Consider the following 22,820-nt stretch of genomic DNA (forward strand, 5'->3'; position numbering starts at 1 on the left):
TAGTCTTTTTCAACTTCCTATTTTTCAATGTGACTAACGCTTTTTCTCCCACTTCCCAGCCCCACGCGTTCCGCTCACCCCGGGAGGAGGGGAATCTCCCCCGCCCCACAGCCAGTTTCTCTCGGATTTTCTACCCTCCCAGGGGGCGTGTTCTCAGGGAGAGCAGGGGGCGGGGATGCCCATGTTTGGGCAGGGAGCGTCACGTCATTCGCCTTATATGGTAAGAGGCGTCAGGGCCCGGCTCTCCATTCACATAAAACTGAAGGAATCCCCGGCTTTAGGGGAAACGAGTCACGGTCACCTGCACAGTAAAGATCTATAGCACCCAGACAGGAAAGCCGATCCGAAGGCAAGAGCGTTAAGTAGCCCCAGAAGTTGGGTCCCTGACCCTGCCTTCGGCCTACGAACCCGTCCCACCGGTTCCTCTCCCTCCCTAACCTCGCGGCTGCCTTCTCCTAACTGCTTCCCCTCCCTCCTGGTTTGCACCCTGGCCATTGCCACCTGCGGACCGACCCGTCCGAGTGGCCCGGAGCCACTGCGGGGCAGCAGGATGAAGGTCGCTTCGCTCGACGGTCGCCAGCTCAGGAAGCTGCTGCGCCAGGAGACTGCCCGCTGTGTGGTGCTGGACTGCCGGCCCTACCTCGCCTTCTCCGCCTCCAGTGTGCGGGGTTCGCTCAATGTGAACCTCAACTCGGTAGTGATCCGGCGGGCACGGGGAGGCGCAGTACCTCTACGCTTCGTGGTGCCCGACGAGGCGGCCCGGGCGCGGCTGCTGCAGGAGGACGGGGCCGGCGCGGCGGCCGTGATCGTCCTGGACCAGGGTACCCGTCACTGGCAGAAACTGCGGAAGGAGAGCACGGCGCACATCGTCCTGGGCACGCTTCTAGCCAGCCTCCCAGCCGGGCCTAGGATCTGCTTTCTCAAAGGTGAGGACCTCTCTGCATGTTCCGCCCAAGGACGGAGGAGTGGGTGGAGGGTGCCAAGCACGGTTGAGGGAAATGGAGCAGTATTTTCCCTCTCTGGTTTCAAGGAGCCCCGAAGGACTGAGAGTCCATGATTGAAGTGGTTTCATTTTGGACGTATGCTTTTCCACTTCCCGTCTCTTCTTAAATTAATTTTTTTAATAGTTGGAGAGGCTTGGGCAGGAGGGAGGGCTCCCCGCAGAGTGGGCTCGAAATGCTGTGGCCTGAGCTCGGAAGGTCGCTAAGAAAGCGGACACGCTTTGCCGCCGCAGACTCGGGCTCTTGGGGCTGCCAGCTTCCACCTCACGGTTTCTTCGAAAGCGCGGCCTTATATTGTTCTCTGATCGGGTTGGGCCTATCTTGGGGAGTCCCGAGGCCGGGCCGAGAAGAATACCGATTGGGGGAATCCTTTGGAGACGGCCCGGCCTATAGAAAAATCACAAAGCAAGAGAACATATGCTCCCTCTCTTTCCATGCCCTCCAACGCTTCCCCCCTTTCATCCCGACGATGGGGGGGGGGGGTTCAAGGGTGTGAGCCGGTGTTGGGGCAGGTTGCGATTGCTCTGGGATGGGACTCTGTGTGGCCTGGCAGGAGGGAAAGGGGGGTTGGGCGATCGGGTGGGCGCCCTTCTGAGCTCCATTCAGCCACTTCTCTCTCCCTCCGAGATTTAGATAGGCAGAGATTAGATTGTCCTGACACCCCGGGGGAAGTGGCGCCCTTGCCTAGGCTTTCATCCTTACAATCATTCTGAGAAAAGACACGTTATCCTGCAGTGCTGCCCCTTCCCCCCGTCTTTTGGTCTCTATTGTGACCCTGTTCCACCCTGACTTTGTTTTCTTTTCCTCCCCTCCGCCCCCGTGGATCCTTCTCCTCCCATATCTTTTCTTTCTTGGCCTCTTCTCCACCCCCCTCCAAGGCGGCCCATTCCCCACCTGATTAATCTTTGTCACCGAACCACATGCCGTGTTCCAAAAAGAATTCTCCTGGAGGAGGCTTCAGACTTAACGTCTCCATGGGTCATAGCAGAGAACGCGTGCCTTTTAGAGGCTCATTTGAGGAGTGGGAAGTGGTTGCCAGAAAGGTGCTTTTTGTCCCTATCTCAGCTCAAAAAAGGCATTAGAGAAGGCAGGCCAGGGAGTTATTGAGTGAGGTAGCAGGGACCTTAATACGGTTTCTCATTTTTTGGACTTACTCATTCTATAACCTCTTCCTTCCTCCCCACTTCCCCCCACAGAAGAACATTCATCCTTTTGAATAATACCTATTTCAGCCCTTCCTTCAACTCAGTAAATGGATTATGTGGTAAGGGCCTTTCCCTGCTTCACTACCCCTCTCTCCAACCCCCTCTCCCCAATAGTGTACAGTTCTGCTGGAGAGAGGAGTGCACATAGATCCTTTGCAGAATTAGAGAATAATGCCAAATTAAGTCTACTTGTAAGCCCCCAAAATACAATTCATGTGCCAAACGTATAGTTGGACCCGTCCAGGTTCTAAATATGGCTTTAAATCAGACTCCTTTCTAAAAAAAACAACTCTCCATCTCTCCAATCCTCTGGGACTTCTCTTTAGGCCCTCCTTTTCTACTGCCTTAGGAGTCCTTGGGATTTTTTTTCTTCAACTATAGTTTTAGCCCAGTTCCCCCTCCCCTCCCTCCTTTACTCCCAGTTGGAACCCTATCACTGAGAGTGGAAGTCCTTGATCAACCCACCTAGATGGTTACAAGACTAGGCTCCATATCTCTGAGTTCCGGAGAGAGACAAATGGTGTTTGACAAATTTCCCAGGGAGGGCTGGAGGAAATCAGACCTGCCTCCCCAGCAGGACAGAGGTTTAGTGAGGGGCACAACGTATTTCCTTTCTTCCTAATGTGGTTACTCTACTTTCTGTTCTGGGCCTGAGTTAATAAGTACAGTACATATTTCTGACTGTTTCAGAAGGTTTGAAAGATCAGTACCAGGAAAAACCTTACCCTACCTCTCCTTCCCACAACCCATTCCAAGCAAACAGTGCTGACTCAGAATAGGAAATGTTTGAAGGCATTGTGATTGAAGAGAAACTTCTTTTGGTTATGTTTTAGTAAAATGACATTGTACAGTAGGCATCGAGCAGAAGTTCAGGAACCATTAAGTTTTATTCATGTAACAGCTCAAACTTAAAAAGGAAAAAAAAACATTATATTCTGTTTCACCTTTTCCAGATTGTAGGAAACGAACTTTCAGAAAGCAACTAACTAAACTAAAATCTTTGTTACAGGTTTTTATAAAGAGGGAGAATGGAATCTATAGAGATTGCCTGAAACCTTAGAAAGAAATGGGGCTTTAAATCAAAAGACTAGCTTTCTAGTCTTAACACTGCTGTTAAAAAAAAATAACATTTTCAGATTAGAAGGTATCTCAGACTGGCTAATTCTACATCCTCATTTTAATGGAAGAGATGATTGAGGCTTAGAAGCCAGGTGGCATAGTGGATAGAATGCTGGGCCTGAAGTTAGAAAGATATGAATTCTAATCTGATGAAAAATACTTATTTGCTGTGTGACTCTGGGGCAAGTCATTTAACCCTTTTTGCTTCAGTTTCCTCATCTGGAGAAAAGAAATGGCAAACCATTCCCCAGTATCTTTGTCCTGAAGACCCCATAGGATTACGAAGTCAGATATGACTGAATAACCATAAAAAAACTTGAGGATCTGGTGAATTGATATTTGGATATGTCATTGTTCTTTGAACTTATTCTCTGTAAAATCTGGGCATGAGAATAAATGATTTCTAAGTTCCCTTTGAGCTCCAAAGACTAATATCCTGTAAATCCATTTCCAGACCAGGACTCAGGATTTATTTTCCTAATCCAAGGCACCTTCTAAGGATACCATACTGCCTCCGAAGGCATGTATGTGTTCTTGGGCAAATTTCTATGGTGCAGTGGTTAGAGTGTTAGATTTCTGGTCAGGCAAACCTAGATTAAAATCCTGCCACGGACAAATAATTAGCTACCATGTCTTAGGCAAGTCTCAAATGTTTCCCATTTGAAAAGCAAAGGGGTTGGTTGAAGTATAAGGCCTCTTTTTAAAATCCCCCCTCTAGCTCTAATTCTATAATTCTATGAGTCTATCTAAACATAAAAGCCCTTCCCCCAATATATCGGCTATCCCAAAGTTAAAGTTTAGAAATGCACCAAGCATTTTGGGACAATTTGTTAAAGTGGAGTATCTGGAGGGCAAATAATGGCAATATATGATGGAAAGATTCAATTTTAAAATGATCTGAAGGTATGGATGCACTCAATTTCATGAAGGTGGGGGAATGTTCATTGGCACTCTACCCTTACAAGTGAGGTTGGTGAGAAAAAGATAATTGTACACCCCTAACTTGAGTACCAAGACAAGAAACTTGTTGAGGATACTATTATTTCCATTGACATCCTCACTCTCATCCCTTCTAGCACCAATTGAGTTGTTAACCTCACTTCCCTTGGACTAAATAGTACACATTTATCTGTTACTCTACTTTATTTTGAGATACTTTATAATCAGCCTGCATATCTGCCTACATCCCCATCTCCTTAGCCAGCCCATAAGTCATTGGGATAGTTGGGGAGCCTTACTTTGTCCCAGCTTGAAACAGAAAGCAGGCATTGTTTTTTAAATCTTTTGTCTTGACCTAAAGTCCAAATCCCAAGTCATATCCTATTTGTTTAACATTTTTTTATCAAATTATGTAATTGTCATAGCAGTCAGTGGGGGACCTTAGATTACTTGATCTTTTCTTCTCCACCCCCTCCTTCACCAGTTTTGTGAAGTAACGACATAGAGTTCAACAAAGATGGAGTTCCTTATATATTTGAATAGAAATATCTTTTTGGAGAATCTATAACTACCAAGCTTTAGGGGGGTGGATACTAGTGAGTTAACTGGTGAACAGAAGCTAGTAGGTCTTTACTTGTTGCAAGAGTCAGATAAGCTACAAATATCTAGGTACCTTCCAGTCAACATGACAAGGAACATATTCATTGTTGAGAGCCAGGAACCTGGTCAGAGGATGAGCAATATGGCATTTGCTGAAGTTGACCACAAGGGAGATTTGGGTGTAAGTGCTCAAGGAAAGGGGGAGGGGAGTGAGATAGCTAGAGGAAGCTATGATGGCAAAGTGACTAATTCTAGGAATTGGCTGCAGTCAGCCTCTAGATGCTTAAGACTTGCTGGTAATCCATTAACCATTTCACTGCTGTAGGTGAGGATTGCACCAAGAAAAATTTAGATAAAAGAACAAAACAATAAGATGTGATTCTTTCAAAATCTTCTAATTGGAGACCCTGAAATAGGTTCTAAATTCTCTGTAGATAAGAAACCCCAGGAATGGATTTTAAGGGTTGATGTTTTATCCTCCTATAATTGTCCTTAGGAAATAGGTGCTGTTATTACCCTAGTTTTACAGATGAAGAACCTTGTCTGGCAGGGATTAAATGATTTGCCCAAGACCACATAGCTAGTAAGTAACAGCTACATTTGGAATTTGGGTCTTCCTGATTGCAGTTCTTAATGCTTGTACCATGTAGCTGCCTTTTAAATTGTCATTTTCAAAAATTGACACACACCCCTTCCCTCACATCCCCTCTTCATCCCCAGTCCTCTATCACCAACAAATGTAATAGTTCAAGATTGACTTGATTTTAACTTCTAATGTCATTTAATATTTTTCTTTAGATTGCTATGGCCATTGTATGTATGTGTGTGATTTTATATATATACATACTTCTTTCCACAGTCCATTCTAAGAAAGAGCAACAGAATATAAATAATCTTTTCTACATGTGGTTAAATCCTTCTTGTGAAATTGCCTTATACTCCTACTCAGGGATTGCCTATTTGTTATTATTTGTTCTTTTTCTCCCCCCCAACAGAATTTCAGTACAAAAATATTTTTAGAATACCTACTGTGTACCAAGCAATGAGAATAAAAAGACAAAATGCTTACTGTCAAGGAGTTTTATGTTTTAATGGATTTTTCTTAATACAAATTTAGAGGAGGAATCTGTGAAGAGCAATAGGTGGAAAATATATTTCCCAATATTAAAACTACAGGGGAATTGATGGGAGGTCCCTGAAGGAAAAGTGGGCAGATCTGAATTTCTAGGACTTTCTAAAGCTGGCTAGAAATTACTAATGAAATAAATTAATAACTCCTGAAATTTGGTTTCTGAGACAATTAATAAGATTAATTGTTCTTCCTTAGAAGTATAGAGAGGCTCATCAATACTTGCTCTTAGTCCTGGCAGAGTGTGTCAGACAAGAAGCCTAATTGCCACTTCATTAATTCAGAGTTTGGGTCCCTTGTGATTTGGGGATGTTTCATCATGTCCCTGAAAATCTCTCTTATGAATGGACTGACAGTAGAAGAAATCCATTTACATACACATACTTCCTTAACACAGTCCCATTCTTTCCAATATTGCCATATATGTTTATGTTGGAAGAATGGTATAGAATTAGCTTCTATTTTTGGAGGAGAGTTTGCAGTAGACATTTGGTATCTGCCTCTGCCCATCTGACTGGGTTGAAGTTAATCATTTCCCTTGAGGCTATCGTTTTTTCTTTGAAAAGCCATTTCTGTTGCAAACTCACTTTTTTTTTTTTTAAATCAAATGCCACTATTGGGACATTTTGACTGACTGACTTGATGAGAGATTCAATACTAATCTGGAATTTGAAGTATTCAAGACTCTGAGAATTCCCTACTGACTTCTGCTACTTTTTTTTTTTTTTTTTTTTGTAGGAGGATATGAAACCTTTTATTCACAATATCCTGAGTGTTGCATAGATTTAAAACCTATTTCACAAGACAAAACTGAAACAGAGAGAAACCTCTTCAGTCACTGTGAGAAACAGAACATGAGCCGAAAACCTGCTTATGATCAGGTATGTTTAGGGGAACTTGTCCCCAACCTTCCTGTCTTCTTCATCCTGTACCCCACATCCTTATCTGCATCCTGTTCTTGAAAATGAACAGTGATGCCAGTGAGAGTACCTCAGAGTGAGAAGATGCTCAGCCCCAAGCCTCTTGAATGCTGCTCTTGACAATGGGCTTGAGTCCAGCTAGCAAGCAAAGTAGAGCAAACTCTAGCCATGGGGAGCTGACAATTTCTGGAGAAAAGAGGAAGTGGATGATATCCTATTATTAGCTGGATTGTTGAGGTTCAGAGAAGCTAGCAGGTCCGTTTTGATTTTCCTCAAGTTTCTGAACTGACTTTAATGGTTCCTGCATTTAACTTTCCTATTTATTCATGTTCAGCAATTTCCGTAAACCAGCAGCACTCTAATAACCATCAAGCCCTGTCATGTTGGTATTTTTAACTGGAACAAAAAAAAAATCTCTTGTGTGTATGCCTAACTATGTTCCTCTCTGGTTTTTTTCTTCATTACATTCTGTAATTTCTTACTGAAATAAAGGAGACCAGAAAATAATATAACTGTTTCCCTTCCTTGGTGAGTTATTGATGTTTTAAATGTTTTTATAAAGTACTATATAAATATTTTGTTTTATCACCCCATCTCCATCATTTTTTTGAGTAAATTCCCATATGAAATAGGAAAATTGAAGAACTATTTTCTTCTTAGACATGGACAAACAGACCCAGATAAGTCAATGCCCTATAGTATTCAGTGGCAAAGCTGAGGACTAGACCTGAACAGTGGAGAAGGGAAGGTATCTTATAGCTTTTAGCAAAATAGGAGCATGTCAAGTATTAATGAGCTTGAGTTTAGGTGTAATCTGTGAAATATATAAGGGGATTTAAAAATGCAGCCTGAAATCCAAGGTTCCTACCTTATACAGAGCATGGAGAGTCAGCAATGGCACTTTCTAATGCTACTAAAAATATGCTTCTTGGAAATGCTGAGTGATAATTCACCTATCACTTTCTGGTCAAGGATCCTATTAGTTTTGGCCTAGATTAAAAGGCACAGTTATGCTGAGTGTATATAATTTGATGAATTGACCCAAAGCCAATGCTTCTTGTCTTAGACACAAATAATATAAAGCACCTGTAATGCTTATATAGTGGGGTTTTTTTGGGGGTGGGGAGAGGGAGGAAAGGGTTACTCTGCTTGTTTGGAGTTTTGTTTTGTTTTTGTTTCTTAACAAGTGAAAGAGAAACAAGAAGCATCATTAGGTTATGAAACCCCAGTGGGCGGTCCAAACTCTTGGGGATACACTGGGGGAAATCCCTTGGCACCATCGGGATAAGATTATGATAAACTTTAGGGCTTTGGAGCTCTTTAAAATGAGATTGCCTCATTCCTCCCAAGACAAGTTCTCTCTGAATGAGAGAATCACAAAGGGAAAGAACAAACCTATTTAATTTCAGGAGTGTTTTGGCTCAGCTCTAAAGGAAATGGTCCCTTATAATACTGCCCTAGGATTTATAATCTCTTTTAGTTCACGTATAGAGATTGGAGGTGAATTTGGAATCCCAAGTCTCTCGAAAGCAAACAATTCTTAACCTTTTTGTTTAAATAAATAAAATAACAAGATTTTCATGCAAATAAATTCTATTGAAATAGCTGTTATCAAAACACTCAACATCAAACAGGAACAAAGATATAGATCTTAGATTTATCCAAAACTTTGCTCTTTCATGCTATTTGGCTGTCCAAAAATACCAGTGGGTATCTGAGCCCTGGGAATCAGTGACTGAGAAAAGAATCTTGGGAATCATGGCTCAAAAAAGGAGGCAGGGACCTGAGGAAGGAATAAGAGGATAAGAACTAGAATTGGCAGAGTCAGTTAGCTGTCTTAATAGGGATAAAACATGATAATAAATAATGATAATAATGAATAAGCTATTACATCAAATTAGTACTTTCATATATCTAAGCTCTTTGATCCTCAATGCCTCTGCCAGGATCAGGGGTTATTACCCCCATTTTAAAAGTGGAGAAACAAAATCAGTATTTTCTCTACTTTCATTTATTCATCCCCTTTTTTCCCAGAACAAGTGCTTGAAAAGGGATGCAGAAACAGGGAACTTTCCTCAAAATTCTTTGATAATTTGGATTGAGGACATTGCTTCTTTCCTTAACATAAGCTTTTCCCTGCCTCTGTTGGTTTGGGGTTTAAAGAGAAGTCTCATACCTGCTTGTACTTCCTGAAACTCCCAGCTGCTTCTCACTACCATCCTTCCCCTCCAGCATGGGCCTGGCAACCTATTCAGCCTTTCCATTATGTCTTTTGCTCTCTGCCAGGACAGGAAATGGAAACATTAGGAGTAGCATTGAGCTGGGGACTAGGGGAGGAGAGGCTCAGTGCAAACAAATAACTGCTGTGTCCTCCAGCCTGGTCTACTTCCAAACCTGAGAAATTGCTCCCTGATACCAGGTTGTTGTTTCTACTGTTATTGAACATTTTTAATATTTAATTCAACATACTTATTCAATACTCAATATATACTGAGACAGCCTTATGTTAAGTCATTGACTTGCATACAAAGAAGCTCAAAGAGTACATAGATCTTGCCTTCAGGGAACTTACAGGCATTTAAGTAGTAACACAAATTAAGTAACTGAAGTCACATTACCTTTTTTTGGTTTTGATTTGAGATGAATTGTCTTCTGAGTTTTACATAATTTATCACCTTACAAGGCTTTTTGCAAGATTTCATCAAATTATAATTGCAGTGATTGTTTTTGTTCTTTGAAAACAGAAATTGTCTTTGCCTCTTTGGATCTTCTATGCTTAGAAGATCTTGGGTACTTAATGATTTTATTAGTTTAAGGGCTTGGATTCCTATCGATTCTGAAGCTGTATAATTTTGATTCTCTAGAAATGTGGCATGTAGATTGAGTGTAGTAAAAATGCCACATATGTATATGTATATATATTTCTCTCCCTCCCTCCCCCCTTTGGACAGGTTAGGGAAGGTGATGCTGGAGGGAGTGAGAGAGAAGAGAAACCTTTCTGTGTTTATTGATACTTATCTGTTTTTAGGGGATGAGCCATTTACCTTTTTAAAAAATCCTAGATGACCTATAATTCTAGATTGTTAAAATCATCCAGTCTAACCCATTCATTTGAAATTTGTCAAAGGTTAATGATTTAATCTTGTGTTTCTTGATACCCAGGTTTGGTATTCTTTCCTCTACTTCTATAGAGCTTAATTAATCAGGATCATAGAATCAAAAGTTCAATGCTAAGAAGAGAAAGGTCTTTTAGCTCAACCCACTCCTTTTAAGGATCAGGAAACTGAAGTCTAGAGAGGTGAACATGGTTGTTTACCCAGAAAGTAAATGGTAGAACCCAAGATTTGAATCCAGGTCCTCTTACTGAATCCAGCATACCACAGAGCATAGTAGGAGATACTGACTGCTTCAAGAGGGCAGTTGGGATTTCCCATCTCCAAATGGGGATTGGAAAATGAAAATATTTTCTGCTGCGTGGGCTTTGCCATCAGGATGAGTCAGAGGCCAATAATACTAGGATGGAGAGTTATTCAATATGGAGGTGACACCCACATCAGCTTGACTGAGCTGTACTACCCAACTGTTTCTAGCAGAAAATCAACTATTGGATATGACTTGGAGATAAAAATAAGTAGGCTTGTTTTTCTTCTTCCAGAAGTAGAAGGTAATCACAATGGCTTTTTTCTTCCTACATTGCAGGGTGGCCCAGTTGAAATTCTACCATTCCTCTACCTTGGCAGTGCTTATCATGCATCTAAGTGTGAGTTCCTTGCCAATCTCCACATCACTGCCCTACTCAACGTTTCCAGGAAAAGTTCAGATTCCTGTACCTCTCAGTTCGACTACAAATGGATCCCAGTGGAAGACAATCATACAGCAGACATCAGCTCTCATTTTCAGGAAGCAATAGATTTTATTGGTAGGTTCAACCATTTTTCTTTGTGTTGGAAAAACCTAAGGATGGGGGCAGGGGAAGGGTTGGGGTTGGGTTGAGGACTCTGAGGTTCATGGTGTTTCAATGTGGGGAGTGGTATGATGGATGGATGGCCAGAACAGATTTGGAGTCAGAAAGGAGACAGTCCCAGTTCTGATTTCTGTGGTCAGTGCATTTGGGGCAAATTCATTCCTGGGCCTCACATTTCCCATCTTTAAAATGATGGAGATGGACTAGGTGTAAATTCCCTTCTGACATGAAATTCTATTTTCCTATTTGTGTGTGTGTGCAAGCGCATGTGTTTTTTTTTTGGGGGGGGGTTATTTTGTTTTGTTTTTAATGAGGGGGAAGCTTCCACAGCAAAAAGACACAGGCCCAACAAAGATTGCTGAAAAAAGCAAGAGGAAAGAGAATTCAGGTGGTTAATACTAGCAATTTTTAGTTTTCATTTTTCGTGGTTAGGATCTTTTATTGTTAGGACACATAATACAATCCCACCTCCCACTTCCCCACCTCGTCCTGATTCAGATTATGTTACAGAACAAAAGAAGTCCCATTTTGGACTACTAGGTCAGTTCTGCCAGGATTGCATGCAGAGTAAGCACAGTGAATTAGACCTTTAATTTTTGAGACAAATGACTTAATATAATTTAATTGTGCCTACCTACCAGTGAAGCTTTGATTCTTGATTCTGGCTAAGAGGGAAGCAAAACAATTTTTATTTCCTATTTAGTGTAACATCACATGGGACAGGCTGGGGGACCAAGCTAAGCACTTGCTTTGGACTTTTTTATATATAGTTAGGAATACATAACACACACACACACACACACACACACACACACACACACACATATATATAAAACATTTTTCAATTAAATGCCAAAATAATTTTTTAACCTTTAAAAAAAAAAAAAAAAGGTTTTGAGTTGCAAATTCTCTCTCCTTCCTCCATCCCTTTCCCTTCTCATTGAGAAGGCAAGCAATTTGATAAATTGCTTATATATGTGCTGTTACGCAAAACATTTCCATATTAGTCATGTTGTGAAAGGAAACAGACTAAAAAAATCCAAGAAAGATGATAAAGTAAAATATGTTTTAATCTGCATTCAGATTCCATCAGTTCTTCTTGTGGAGTTAGAATTCTTTATCACAGGCCCTTCAGAATTATCTCTGAGTAACTTAGGTCTTTCACAGGTGATCATTGTTGTAATCAATACTTCTTATTGTATCTTATTCTGCTCCCTTCACTTTGCTTCATTCAGTGTTCCAGGTTTTTCAGAGAAACATCATGCTCATTATGATAATTCACACAATAGTATTCCATGACAATCATAACACAACTTGTTCAAACATTCCCCAAGTGATAATTAAAAATATCTTTATAAGAAAAAGGAGTACCTGAGAACTCTCTGCTCATGCACTGATCACTGATGGCTTAGAACACATGGTTTCTGGCAAATTTCTTTTGTGGGTGGGGTGGGAGATGGTAAGATGAAGGCATGCTGATTGAGCTTGCTCTGTACATATATTCCTCAGAAATTGTGCGGGTTCAGTTCTAGGTCGTTGCAATAAAGCTAATATTGCAGCAAAGCAATCCATGAATGTTTGTTTCCCCAATGCATATATGTTTTATTACACTATAGTCTATTGTTTGCATCAATATTTAAAAACATTTTATCACTTAAAAAATGCTAATTCATCACCCGAGACTTCAGTGCATCAACCTTTTTTGCTAGAGTGTCCTTGCTTCAATATTGATGGCTGAGTGGAGTGATGGATGCTGATGGTTAGGATAGCTATGGTAATTTCTTAAAATAAGACTATAGTGAATTATGTTGCATTGATTAATTCTTTCACTAAGAGGCCATTGTAGGCTATAATTAGTCAAATTTTCAATATTTTTATATGTCTCAGGGAATAGGGAGGCCTGGGATATGACCAATTGTATCAGTTAGAACACATTCAACATTTATTGATTACCCTTGCTGTCTTACATGGGTATGGTCTGTGATGCCCCCAATTATAATAGAGACATAAAAGATCACTGAACATAAATCACCACAACAGATATTATGAGGATTAACAAAATGTGACAAGAGTTAACAAATTAACAAAATTTGGAAAAATGACTAAGACTTTCTTGATGCATGTTGCCTCTAATGTTCTGTTTGTGTAAAAAAAAAAAAAGAGAGAGAGAGAGAAAAAGAAAAAAGAAAGAAAAACTATCTATAAAGAGAATAAAATGAGGTATACCTGTATCAGCAAAATTTGAACTTAGTGTGGCATTTAGCACAATTTTAAGCCCTTTCCAGGAGGTATTTTGGAATGATTTATTTAAAAAAGTTATAATATCTATTTCATAGTACTGTAGGGTGGGTGCCATTTTCAAGTCTGAAAACTGAGGCTAAGAGGAGATAGAAAGGAGAACTTTTGAGGTTGTAAGGGGATGTCAGTAAGGGCCTTTCCTGACACTGGTGCTACTTGTCACACACATGTGAGTTTTACCATCATGAGTATATGTGTAGTAGGGGAAATATCATCGAATCTGAAATGGTCAGACTTAGAAGAAGGTATCTTTGGGATACTTAAGTCTAGTTCTTTCATTTTATAAAGGAGAAAAAATGTGTCTGAGGTTTGCCGGCTTTGTTTCAGCCAGTGAAGGTCAGGGGAACTATGGCCCTTTGCTTGTCCCTTTCAGTTAGAGGCAATGAGAATTCTTCAGGTCAAGTGAAGGGAGTGGGTCCCATACAGCTGGCCCCCTTTGCTTCTCCTCCATATCCCTTCACAGGGAAAGAATGCAGGTTTTTTTCTTACCTTGTCATTGCCTTCTGCCTGACAGGGAAACTTGGTTTTTCTCTTTAAGAAGAATCTGTTTTTGGGGACATTGGAAAAGGCAGGTGTCCAGGAAGGACCAGCTAGAAGCAGCAGTAATTACAAGGCACAGGCAGCAATTACATGGAACTCTTTGAGCTATGGAGTGGTGGCAGTAAATACAAAGATGATTTCAGCCAAATGAGAAACTCCAACCAAAGGAAATCCTGCCAGAGGCAAAAAAAAAAAAAGAGAGAGAGAGAGAGATGAGGACAGTTTCTTCCCACTTTTGCAGAGACATTTATTAAATCCTTGAGACTTTTGAGCTGAGTAGATTCCTTTGGGGCCTATTAGAAGTGCCCCCAAATGATGGCTTCGCATTGGGGAATCTTTAGTCTTTTCTTCCAGTCACCAAGAATGCCTTTGCTCTCTTCTTTATTAGTTAATTCTCTAGGTAACTCCTTAATGAGGTAATGTAATCCATCTCCATCCCCTTATTTGCAGGCTTCACGTGCCTGGTGTGAAGAATCCATGAATAAAAATACCCTAACTCCCACTCAGTGTTTGGAAAACCTTTCCATGTTGGTTCCCAGGCTATTATCCAGGTGAAGGGAGGACTAATACATCTTAATTAAGGGGGTGTGGAACAATGCACTGGAGACTAGAAGGGAAGTGTAAATCAGGAACTCCTACAAGGTGCCCTTTGGTTTAAACAGGTGTGGCTTAGATTGGGGAGAAGGCCAGGGGCATGGGTCTACTGATTAGAAGCCCAGGTTCTGAGCCTTGGCTTCCTCAGGAGTGGTACCAGGCAATTAAAAAAATAGAGCACAAAGAAGAAATGGGCTTCCTGGAACTGGGGAAGGTTTTTCCCTCTTTAATGACACATGATGGAAGCAGCTTGGTATAGAACTGGCCAGATTCAGAAGAGGTGAATTTTCATCTTGGTTTTAAACACTTGGTTTTTTTTTAAATTGAGTTTCTGTGCCCAAAAGGTTATAAAACCACATACTCTTTGATCCAACAACGCCACTGCTAAGTTTCTATCCGTCTAAAAAAAGGGGAAAGATCCATTTGTACAAGAATATTAATAGAAGCTTTTTTTTTTTTTTTTTTTTTTTGGATAATGACTAAGAATTGGAAATCAAAGGGAATGGACTATTGTGTTATTAAAATGATAAATAGGATGATTTCAGAAAAACTTACATGAACTGATTCATAGTAAAATGAGAATAACCAAGAGAACTTGGACACAATATAACAATATTATTGTTTGAAGAACTGTGAATACTTGGCTATTCTCAGCAATAAAATGATCTAAGACAATCCCAAAGGACTAAAGATGAAACATACTATATCCACTTCCACAGGAAGAATGGATATTGATTGAATAGAAGCTGAAGCATACTATTTTCACTTTTTTCTCCCTTTTATTCAAGACTTGTACAATATGACTAATATGGGAATGCTTTACATAATTGTACATGTATAACCTATCTCTGCTTATTCTCAGAGAGGGAGGAGGGGAAAGAAGTAGGGAAGAATAGAATTTGGGACTTAAGTAAAAACTTTAAATAAAAATGTTAAATTTTGAGTTTCAAATTCTCTCCTGCTCCTGTCCTTGAGAAGACAAGCAATTTGATGTAGATTATACATGTGCAGTCATGCACAACATTTCCATATTAGTCATGTTGTAAAAGAAACATTTTAAAAAATGTTTCAATCTATATTCAGACTCCAGTTCTTCTCTAAAGATGGATATCATTTTTTTATGAAAGCATTAAAAAAAAGATTATATGCAAATATGCAAGGTATTAGAAGGATGAGATTTAGAGCTTGAAGAATGGGAAATCCCTTAGAGGAATAGGTAAGTTAGACCACTTGTTTACAAATGAGTCAGATTGAGTTCCACAGAGGATATTTTCCTAGAGCCACATAACATAGAAAATGAGTAGAAAAGGCAAGATTTAATTTTTGAACCTTTAATTTCAAATCTACCAATAAGTCTATCTCTTGTATTCCCATTCATTAAAGTTTAGGTCTTAAATCATCTGAAGGACCACATCACTAGGTTACTTTACCTGAAAGGCAATTTCTCCTGAAAGAGATCCTACTATAGAGCACGGTCCATTTGAAAAACTTGGTTTGTAGTCCTGGATCTGCTACCAACTTACTGCTTGATTTTGGGCAAATCATTTCTCTACAAAATAAAAGTGGATGCTCTTAATTATTATTTTGTCATAACCCATTTTGGTTCGGTGGAATTTATGGATTCCTTCTCAGAATAATGTTTATAAATGCATAATTAAAAAAGATTAGTAAGGAAGCCACTTAATACTGAAATAAAGTTATCAAAAAAATAAATTTTTAAACATATAGCCCTACTGAAATTAAAGCTTAGATTCTGAATCCAATGGACCTCAGTGTAAGAATCCATAAACTAGATGGTCTCTGAGAGCTCTTTCTTTTCTTGTGGCTTTTAACATTCTTACATCTCTATGGACAAGTGGAGAGCCAGCTTAAAAACAGATAGGAGCTGATAAGAGCATCCTAAGAACTTTTAAGTCTCCCCTTAGTGGTGATGGTGGTAATGAGCTCCATTCCAGCTATGCTATCATCACACTCTCCTTTGCCATCCCCCCTGAGAAAATTAGTGGACAGAATGAGAGTTCCACCTGAGCTACCTTTTAAGTTCTGAAAAGCTCCAAGGGGACTTTTAGCTTCACAGGAAACTCCACCCACTCCTTCTCTCACAGGTGTCTTATCTTTGAATTTAACTTTGCTGACTCATTTCAAAACTTCTCAAAATTGGAGATTTTTTTTCTCTTCAAAACCTTCAATGACTGTACATACCAATCTCCCCCCTTGGTGCTTACGTATTTATATAGCTATATTTAACCCTGTGGCATAAGCATTTCTTCACTGAGTAAGGAAGAGAATTGAAAAGGCCATGTAGTTTCACTTTGGTAAAGCCCTTTTTTCTTCCTCTATTACCCTCCTACTCCCTCCAATCTTTTCAATAGCCAATAGGTCCTAGTTATTGCTTTTCACAGCAGTGTGGAAAGGGGGGTAAGGGCATGAAGTCTTTCCCATCCCACTCTCTTCAAAAATGTATTTAAAATGTTGAACCCAAATAACAGTAATTGGTGATGGTGACTTATAGCAATGACTCCTGTTGTTACACAAAATGGTAGTTTTGTCAATCATTTATACCAAGTTGAGTCCAAGCCTCACTTAGACAATGTTATAACTAGAAATTGTATGCTATTTATTGCATATTTGATGGGGACCCCCAGGGAAGTTGAGTGAGACACTCCTGTCCTGTTCCCTGCCCTCTGAAAAGAGAAATTGAGGCAGGAAAGAGGTAGATTTCTTGAGTGAATTTGAGCGTATTTCTCCTCATCCCGACCAAAATCTTAATCCAAAAGAAAAAAGGTAGGGATTGGATACTATGTGACTTTTAAAGATTTTGTGTGTGTGTGTGTGTGTGTGTGTGTGTGTGTGTGTGTGTGTGTGTGTGATGGACTCCTTGGGCAATCTGAAAGATATATAAATATAATATAGCACAATACACATTATTACAAAGAAAATAAGTTACTGCAATATAATTATCAAAACATTTTTCAAAAGTTTACAGACCTTAAGTTAAGGATCTCTGGTCTGGAGCAATTATATCTCAAAATGTGTCAGGAGAAAAGCTTGTAATTTGAATACAGTGGGAACATCACTATTCTGATTCTTTGTCTTGAAGAATTCATAAGACAAATCTAAAAGCCCACTCATGGGGGCCAAAATATTGAACTAGCTAAAGGACTCTACTATTTACTTCCTTTACTTGGAAGGGTAATCTCCTGATGGGGAAATCTGCCATTAATTTTCTGAATTTTGGGGTAGGTCTTGGATTAGGTCTAGAAATCATCCATCATTCCATTCTACAAACATTTGTTGTGTATCTAGTGTGTTCTCACCACTACACTGTCTAGAAGTGCTAGAGACAAAAGGAAAAGTCAACTAAGAAACATTTATTAAGTACTTAGATAGCCAGGTACAAAGCTAATTAAGCACTGAGGTTATGAAGAGAAAAGCAAAGATAGCTCTTACTTTCCAGGAGCAGAGTCTTTTGGGTCTTTAAATCATACAGGCTTAAAATATATGTGCTCCCAATTACAGAAATAGGGTCCCCTAGCTATTAAAGGTAAGAGTATTGGGCCACAGCACAAAAGATCACAATTTTATCTAGGTTTAGCCAAGGAAATGTCATTCTAAAGACCTGTATCTAGTATTATAGTATATTGGGAAGAACATTAGTCTGTGTCAGTACCTGCATTTAAATTTCACTTAGTGACCTTGGGCAAATCATTTAACCTTCACAGCCTTCAGTCTCTATCTGCAGCATGACTGGTTTGGACTACATAGACTCTGAAGGTTACTCCCCATTATACATCTGTGAAACTATGATAATTTATATTTGCTTTCCTCTCATAGGTCATAACTGACATCCTTCTTTCTCTCCTTTCTTTTTTAGACTGTGTCAGGCGAACTGGTGGCAAAATCTTGGTTCACTGTGAAGCTGGAATCTCGCGCTCCCCCACCATCTGCATGGCTTATCTCATGAAAACCAAGAGATTCCGCCTGGAGGAGGCCTTTGATTACATTAAACAAAGGAGGAGCATGATCTCACCCAATTTTGGCTTCATGGGTCAGCTCCTGCAGTATGAATCAGAGATACTATCTTCCATGCCCAATCCCCAGGTTGCCTCCTGCAAGAGGGAGGCAGCTGCATCATTCTTTGCTGATGAATTGACTCTGAGCCCGGGGTTTGAAGGCTCTTGTTACACGTTCCCTACCTCTGTGTTGACAACAGTGCCCATCCATTCGCCGGTCCACCAGCTAAAGCTGAGCCCCATTACTGCATCTTCGACCTGCTGAAGGCAAGAAAAAGTAGATGAGGACCCTGAGAGCAACTGTGATTTTTTTTTTTTTTTTTTTTTAAATAAACTCGAGACATTTCGTAACTGTGCAATACTGATGACCTCACTGATGCCATCCAAGCTCAAGTCAGGACAATAGGGGGTGGTTCTGGGAAGCCGACATGTTTCTTCTCCAGAGCCAGGTTTGCAAGTATTGATTAGACTAAATGGACTTTGGAGAAAGGTTCTCATCGGAGTGTTACCATGGGACACCAAGCCATTCACATGCTGTGAGGTGCACCAAACTACTGTGCTTCCAAGCCTAAAATTTCCTGGCTACTGGAAGACTTTTCTCCTCTTCCTTTTTTTCTCCTTAGGACTCTTTTCAGTCCTTACACCTCATGGTCTGCCTTCTCATTCCTAAGTGTAGGCAATAAATACCTGCAGCAGCCAAGGGGAGAAGACCTTTAAAAAAGCCAATTTACTCTGAAGGAAGCACAATTTCTCACCTTGGGTTTCTTAGGTAATAGTGCCAGAACTTTGGCTGGATTTGGCCAACTTGCTTTATCTTTTATTTTAGTTTTTCTTTTTAAGTAACTTGTTTCCTGTGGCATAAGCTGATCATCAGCTGATCATCATAGTCAGGAAAATAACCACCAAATATGTCCCACTAGGAATTTTGTATATGGCTCTTGGGGAACATTTTTCAGGAGCTTCCAATTTCTAAGTGTCATGGAGATATAGACAGAAATACAGACTCTTGTGGTAGCAGAATGGAGGTCATTTTCACTGGGACAGGTGGCTGTTTCTTTTTTTTTTTTCTTTCTGGGTTTCCCATCAGTTAGAATAGATAGGCCCCCAGAACAGGTGGAGTCTTGAGTGAGTAGAGGGACCCAGCTGGCCAATTAAAATGGAGCCTATTTCCCAGCATGGCTCTTGCTATACTTGAATATCTCCTGATTATACCCTGAAACATCAAGACACTTCTCTACCCTTTGAAAACAGTTACTGCTGAATTGTAGACCAAATACAACCAATCCCCCCAGCTCCTTTTAAATTAAAAGAAAGAAAACAATACAATCTTGTGCTCTGTAGGTCAGTAGCATTGGAAATTTGATGTACTTAGTTTAGTTTGCCTGTTGTACGTGCTTGCTTACTGTTATGTGTATCTGTGTTTTTATTTGTGTGTAATATCTGTCTGCTCATAATGGACTCTACTGTGTTCCTGTAACATCATTCCTATCCCTGCCCTGAAGATCATCTTTAAGCTATTGGCTCAATGTCATTTTTTTGTAAATCTATAGTGTCATCCAAAAACATGGTACTTGTTTGTCAGTTATTCCTCCAGGGTAAGAGGCAATAATTTTCTGAAATACATAACATGAATGTGAAGAAAGCTAAGATGTTGTTGTACTGATATGTTGGTTGCTTTTTTTTTATAGTATAAAATAAAATATATTTAAAAAATAACCTTTTGTCTCTGGATGATGTGTCAAAGAGGGTTTGTTTTTCAATGGGGGGCTTGGGGTAAATGCATCATAGGAATTTGTGCCCAAAGGATCTTTGACAGATCCTGAATCAGGTATACATATCACATATAGTAGTATCTGAATTTTTATTAGGCAGGCTTTGATGTGAGTCATTTATAGCAGTTAAAATTGAGTGAGATTTTTAAAATATGGGGTGATTAGTGAGAAACATTAGCCAAGAATTTCTAGTATTCTAACTTAAGCTTGTGTTTTTGGACTTCATATATTGATGTCCTCTCTATCACCATCCCTACCCTAGACTTCAGGGTTTTTTTTTTTTTTAATCCAAATGCAAGATTTTACTTTTATCCCTAAATTTTCAGCCTATTTTTTGAATCTTAAAAGATTTTGGAATATCAATTCTATAATCTTTACATGTTATAGTTATCTCAACTTCATGTCAATTTACTGCATATTATATTATATCCTAAGTTATCCTAAGTCTTAACACTGGCCAAGGGCATATCCATGAACACTCAAAGATCTCTTTCTATGTTATTCTTTGGGACCAGTGATTCCAATGATGTAATAATAACTATGTTTAGTTCATACTTCTCTTTCTAGACCAGAAGAATAGATAGCAACAGAGATTTTGCCATAAGCTTTGCTAAAATCTAGATGTATTATATCAATCCTATTCCCCTTATAGAGTAACCTAGTGTAAAGGAAATGACTCATTTGGCCATAATTTTAATAGTTTTCATTTACCAGATATATGCATGGGTAATTTTACAACACTGACAATTGCCAAACCTTTTGTTCTAATTTTCCCCTCCTTTCTCCCCTCCCCCTCAGATGGCAGGTTGACCAATACATGTTAAATAGGTTAAAGTATAAGTTAAATAGAATATATGTATACATGTCCAAAAAGTTGTTTGGCTGTACAAAAAGAATCGGACTTTGAAATAGAGAACAATTACCCTGTGAAGGAGATCAGAAATTCAGGCGAACAAAAATAGAGGGATTGGGAATTCTGCATAGTGGTTCATAGTCATCTCCCAGAGTTCCTTCGCTGGGTGTAGCTGGTTCAGTTCATTACTGCTCTGTTGGAACTGATTTGGTTCATCTCATTGTTGAAGATGGCCACATCCATCAGAATTGATGATCATATAATATTGTTGTTGCTGTGTATAATGATCTTCTGGTCCTGCTCATTTCACTCAGCATCAGTTCATGTAAGTCTCTCCAGGCCTTTCTAAAATCATCCTGTTGGTAATTTCTTACAGAACAATAGTATTCCATAATATTCATATAACACAATTTATTCAGCCATTCTCCAATTGATGGGCATCCACTTAGTTTCCAGTTTCTGGCCACTACAAAGAGGGCTACCATAAACATTTTGGCAGATACAGGTCCCTTTCCCTTTAAGATCTCTTTGGGATATAAGCCCAGTAGTAAACCTGCTGGGTCAAAGGGTATGCACAATTGGATAACTTTTTGAGCATAGTTCCAAATTGCTCTCCAGAATGGCTGGATGTATTCACAATTCTACCAACAATGTATCAGTGTCCTAGTTTTCCCACATCCCCTCCAACATTGTGCATTATCTTTCCCTGTCATTCTAGCCTATCTGACAGGTGTGTAGTGGTATCTCAGAGTTGTCTTAATTGGAATTTCTCTGATTAATAATGACTTGGAGCATTTTTTCATATGACTAGAAATAGTTTCAATTTCTTCATCTGAGAATTGTCTATTCATATCCTTTTGGCCATAATTTTTTATGAAAACACTTTGCTAGTGTGCTGTTCTGGAGTCAGAAGAAGTTTGATGCTGGGTGCTGGTGCTTCGGTCTCCATCATTGAAGACATGAGGGTAGAGACCCAGCCTTCATCTTCTTAAATAATTGAGGTTGAAGGCTTCCTCTTTTCTCCCTTCTTGGATGCATTTATGAGGGCAGCACTCAATCTGCCCTCCTTCACTATTTTGTCCTGTGTGATGTTTGCCACTGCCATAATCATTGCCAACTCAGATCTCTGTCATAACCAAACATCCAAACAAATAGAGGAATAATATTAGACTGCTACCTGAAACAAACAAGCCATAGTTTTACCCTATTTGGCCATAGTCTGCTAGCTTCCACTTCTCCTTAAGTACAAAGCCTCTCTCACAGACCTCCATTCCTCCTTATCTTCATATTTGGAGACCATAATGTACACAAAGACAAACTCTTATGAACCTCAGAACTATTCTACCCTCTAGTGAGGGTCTAGAATTCTAAATTTCCCTTCTGATCATAATCTTCTCTTTTTCATTCCTTTCTAAGCCCTTTTAACCCCTCCTTCCTCACCTCAGTTTCCACTAGTATTCCCTCCTTGTTTTCCCAGCTACCTTTACTCTGGCTTCAAAATCTGCTTTGCAGTCAAGTCTATTTTACCAATTCAATTATCCATTATTCCCTGGCCACTTTGTCATTCACACTGTCAAACTTCCAGTCCATTAGCTATTCCCATTCCCAACCTGCAGAATGTGGGGGTAGTAACAAACTGGGGCATGTGAGCACATTGCAAAATCTTGTTACCTAACCTCTTTACCATAAGGCCTTCATGGCTGAATGCTCCTGACAATAGCTATTAGAGTTACTAGATGGCCCAGGGCATAGGACTCGACCTGGAGTCACAAAGATAGAGTTCAAATCTAACCTTAGCCATCTATCTACTAGTGTGATCCAGAGCAAATCATTTATTTAATCTCTATCTACAAAAAGGGGATAATAACACTCA

At 39.8% G+C, this 22,820-nt stretch overlaps 1 protein-coding gene across 1 annotated transcript; it reads left to right on the plus strand.

Moving 5' to 3' along the window:
- The first annotated feature begins 262 nt into the window (after positions 1-262).
- DUSP5 (dual specificity phosphatase 5) lies at positions 263-18,645 on the plus strand. Its single transcript, XM_074295568.1, has 4 exons — positions 263-926; positions 6,732-6,874; positions 10,613-10,832; positions 18,184-18,645. Exons 1-4 carry the CDS (start codon positions 551-553, stop codon positions 18,585-18,587), a joined length of 1,143 nt encoding a protein of 380 aa, XP_074151669.1. The 5' UTR covers positions 263-550; the 3' UTR covers positions 18,588-18,645.
- The last annotated feature ends 4,175 nt before the right edge of the window (positions 18,646-22,820 follow it).

This window comes from Sminthopsis crassicaudata, chromosome 2, assembly GCF_048593235.1.
Source record: "Sminthopsis crassicaudata isolate SCR6 chromosome 2, ASM4859323v1, whole genome shotgun sequence".
NCBI lineage: Eukaryota > Metazoa > Chordata > Mammalia > Dasyuromorphia > Dasyuridae > Sminthopsis > Sminthopsis crassicaudata.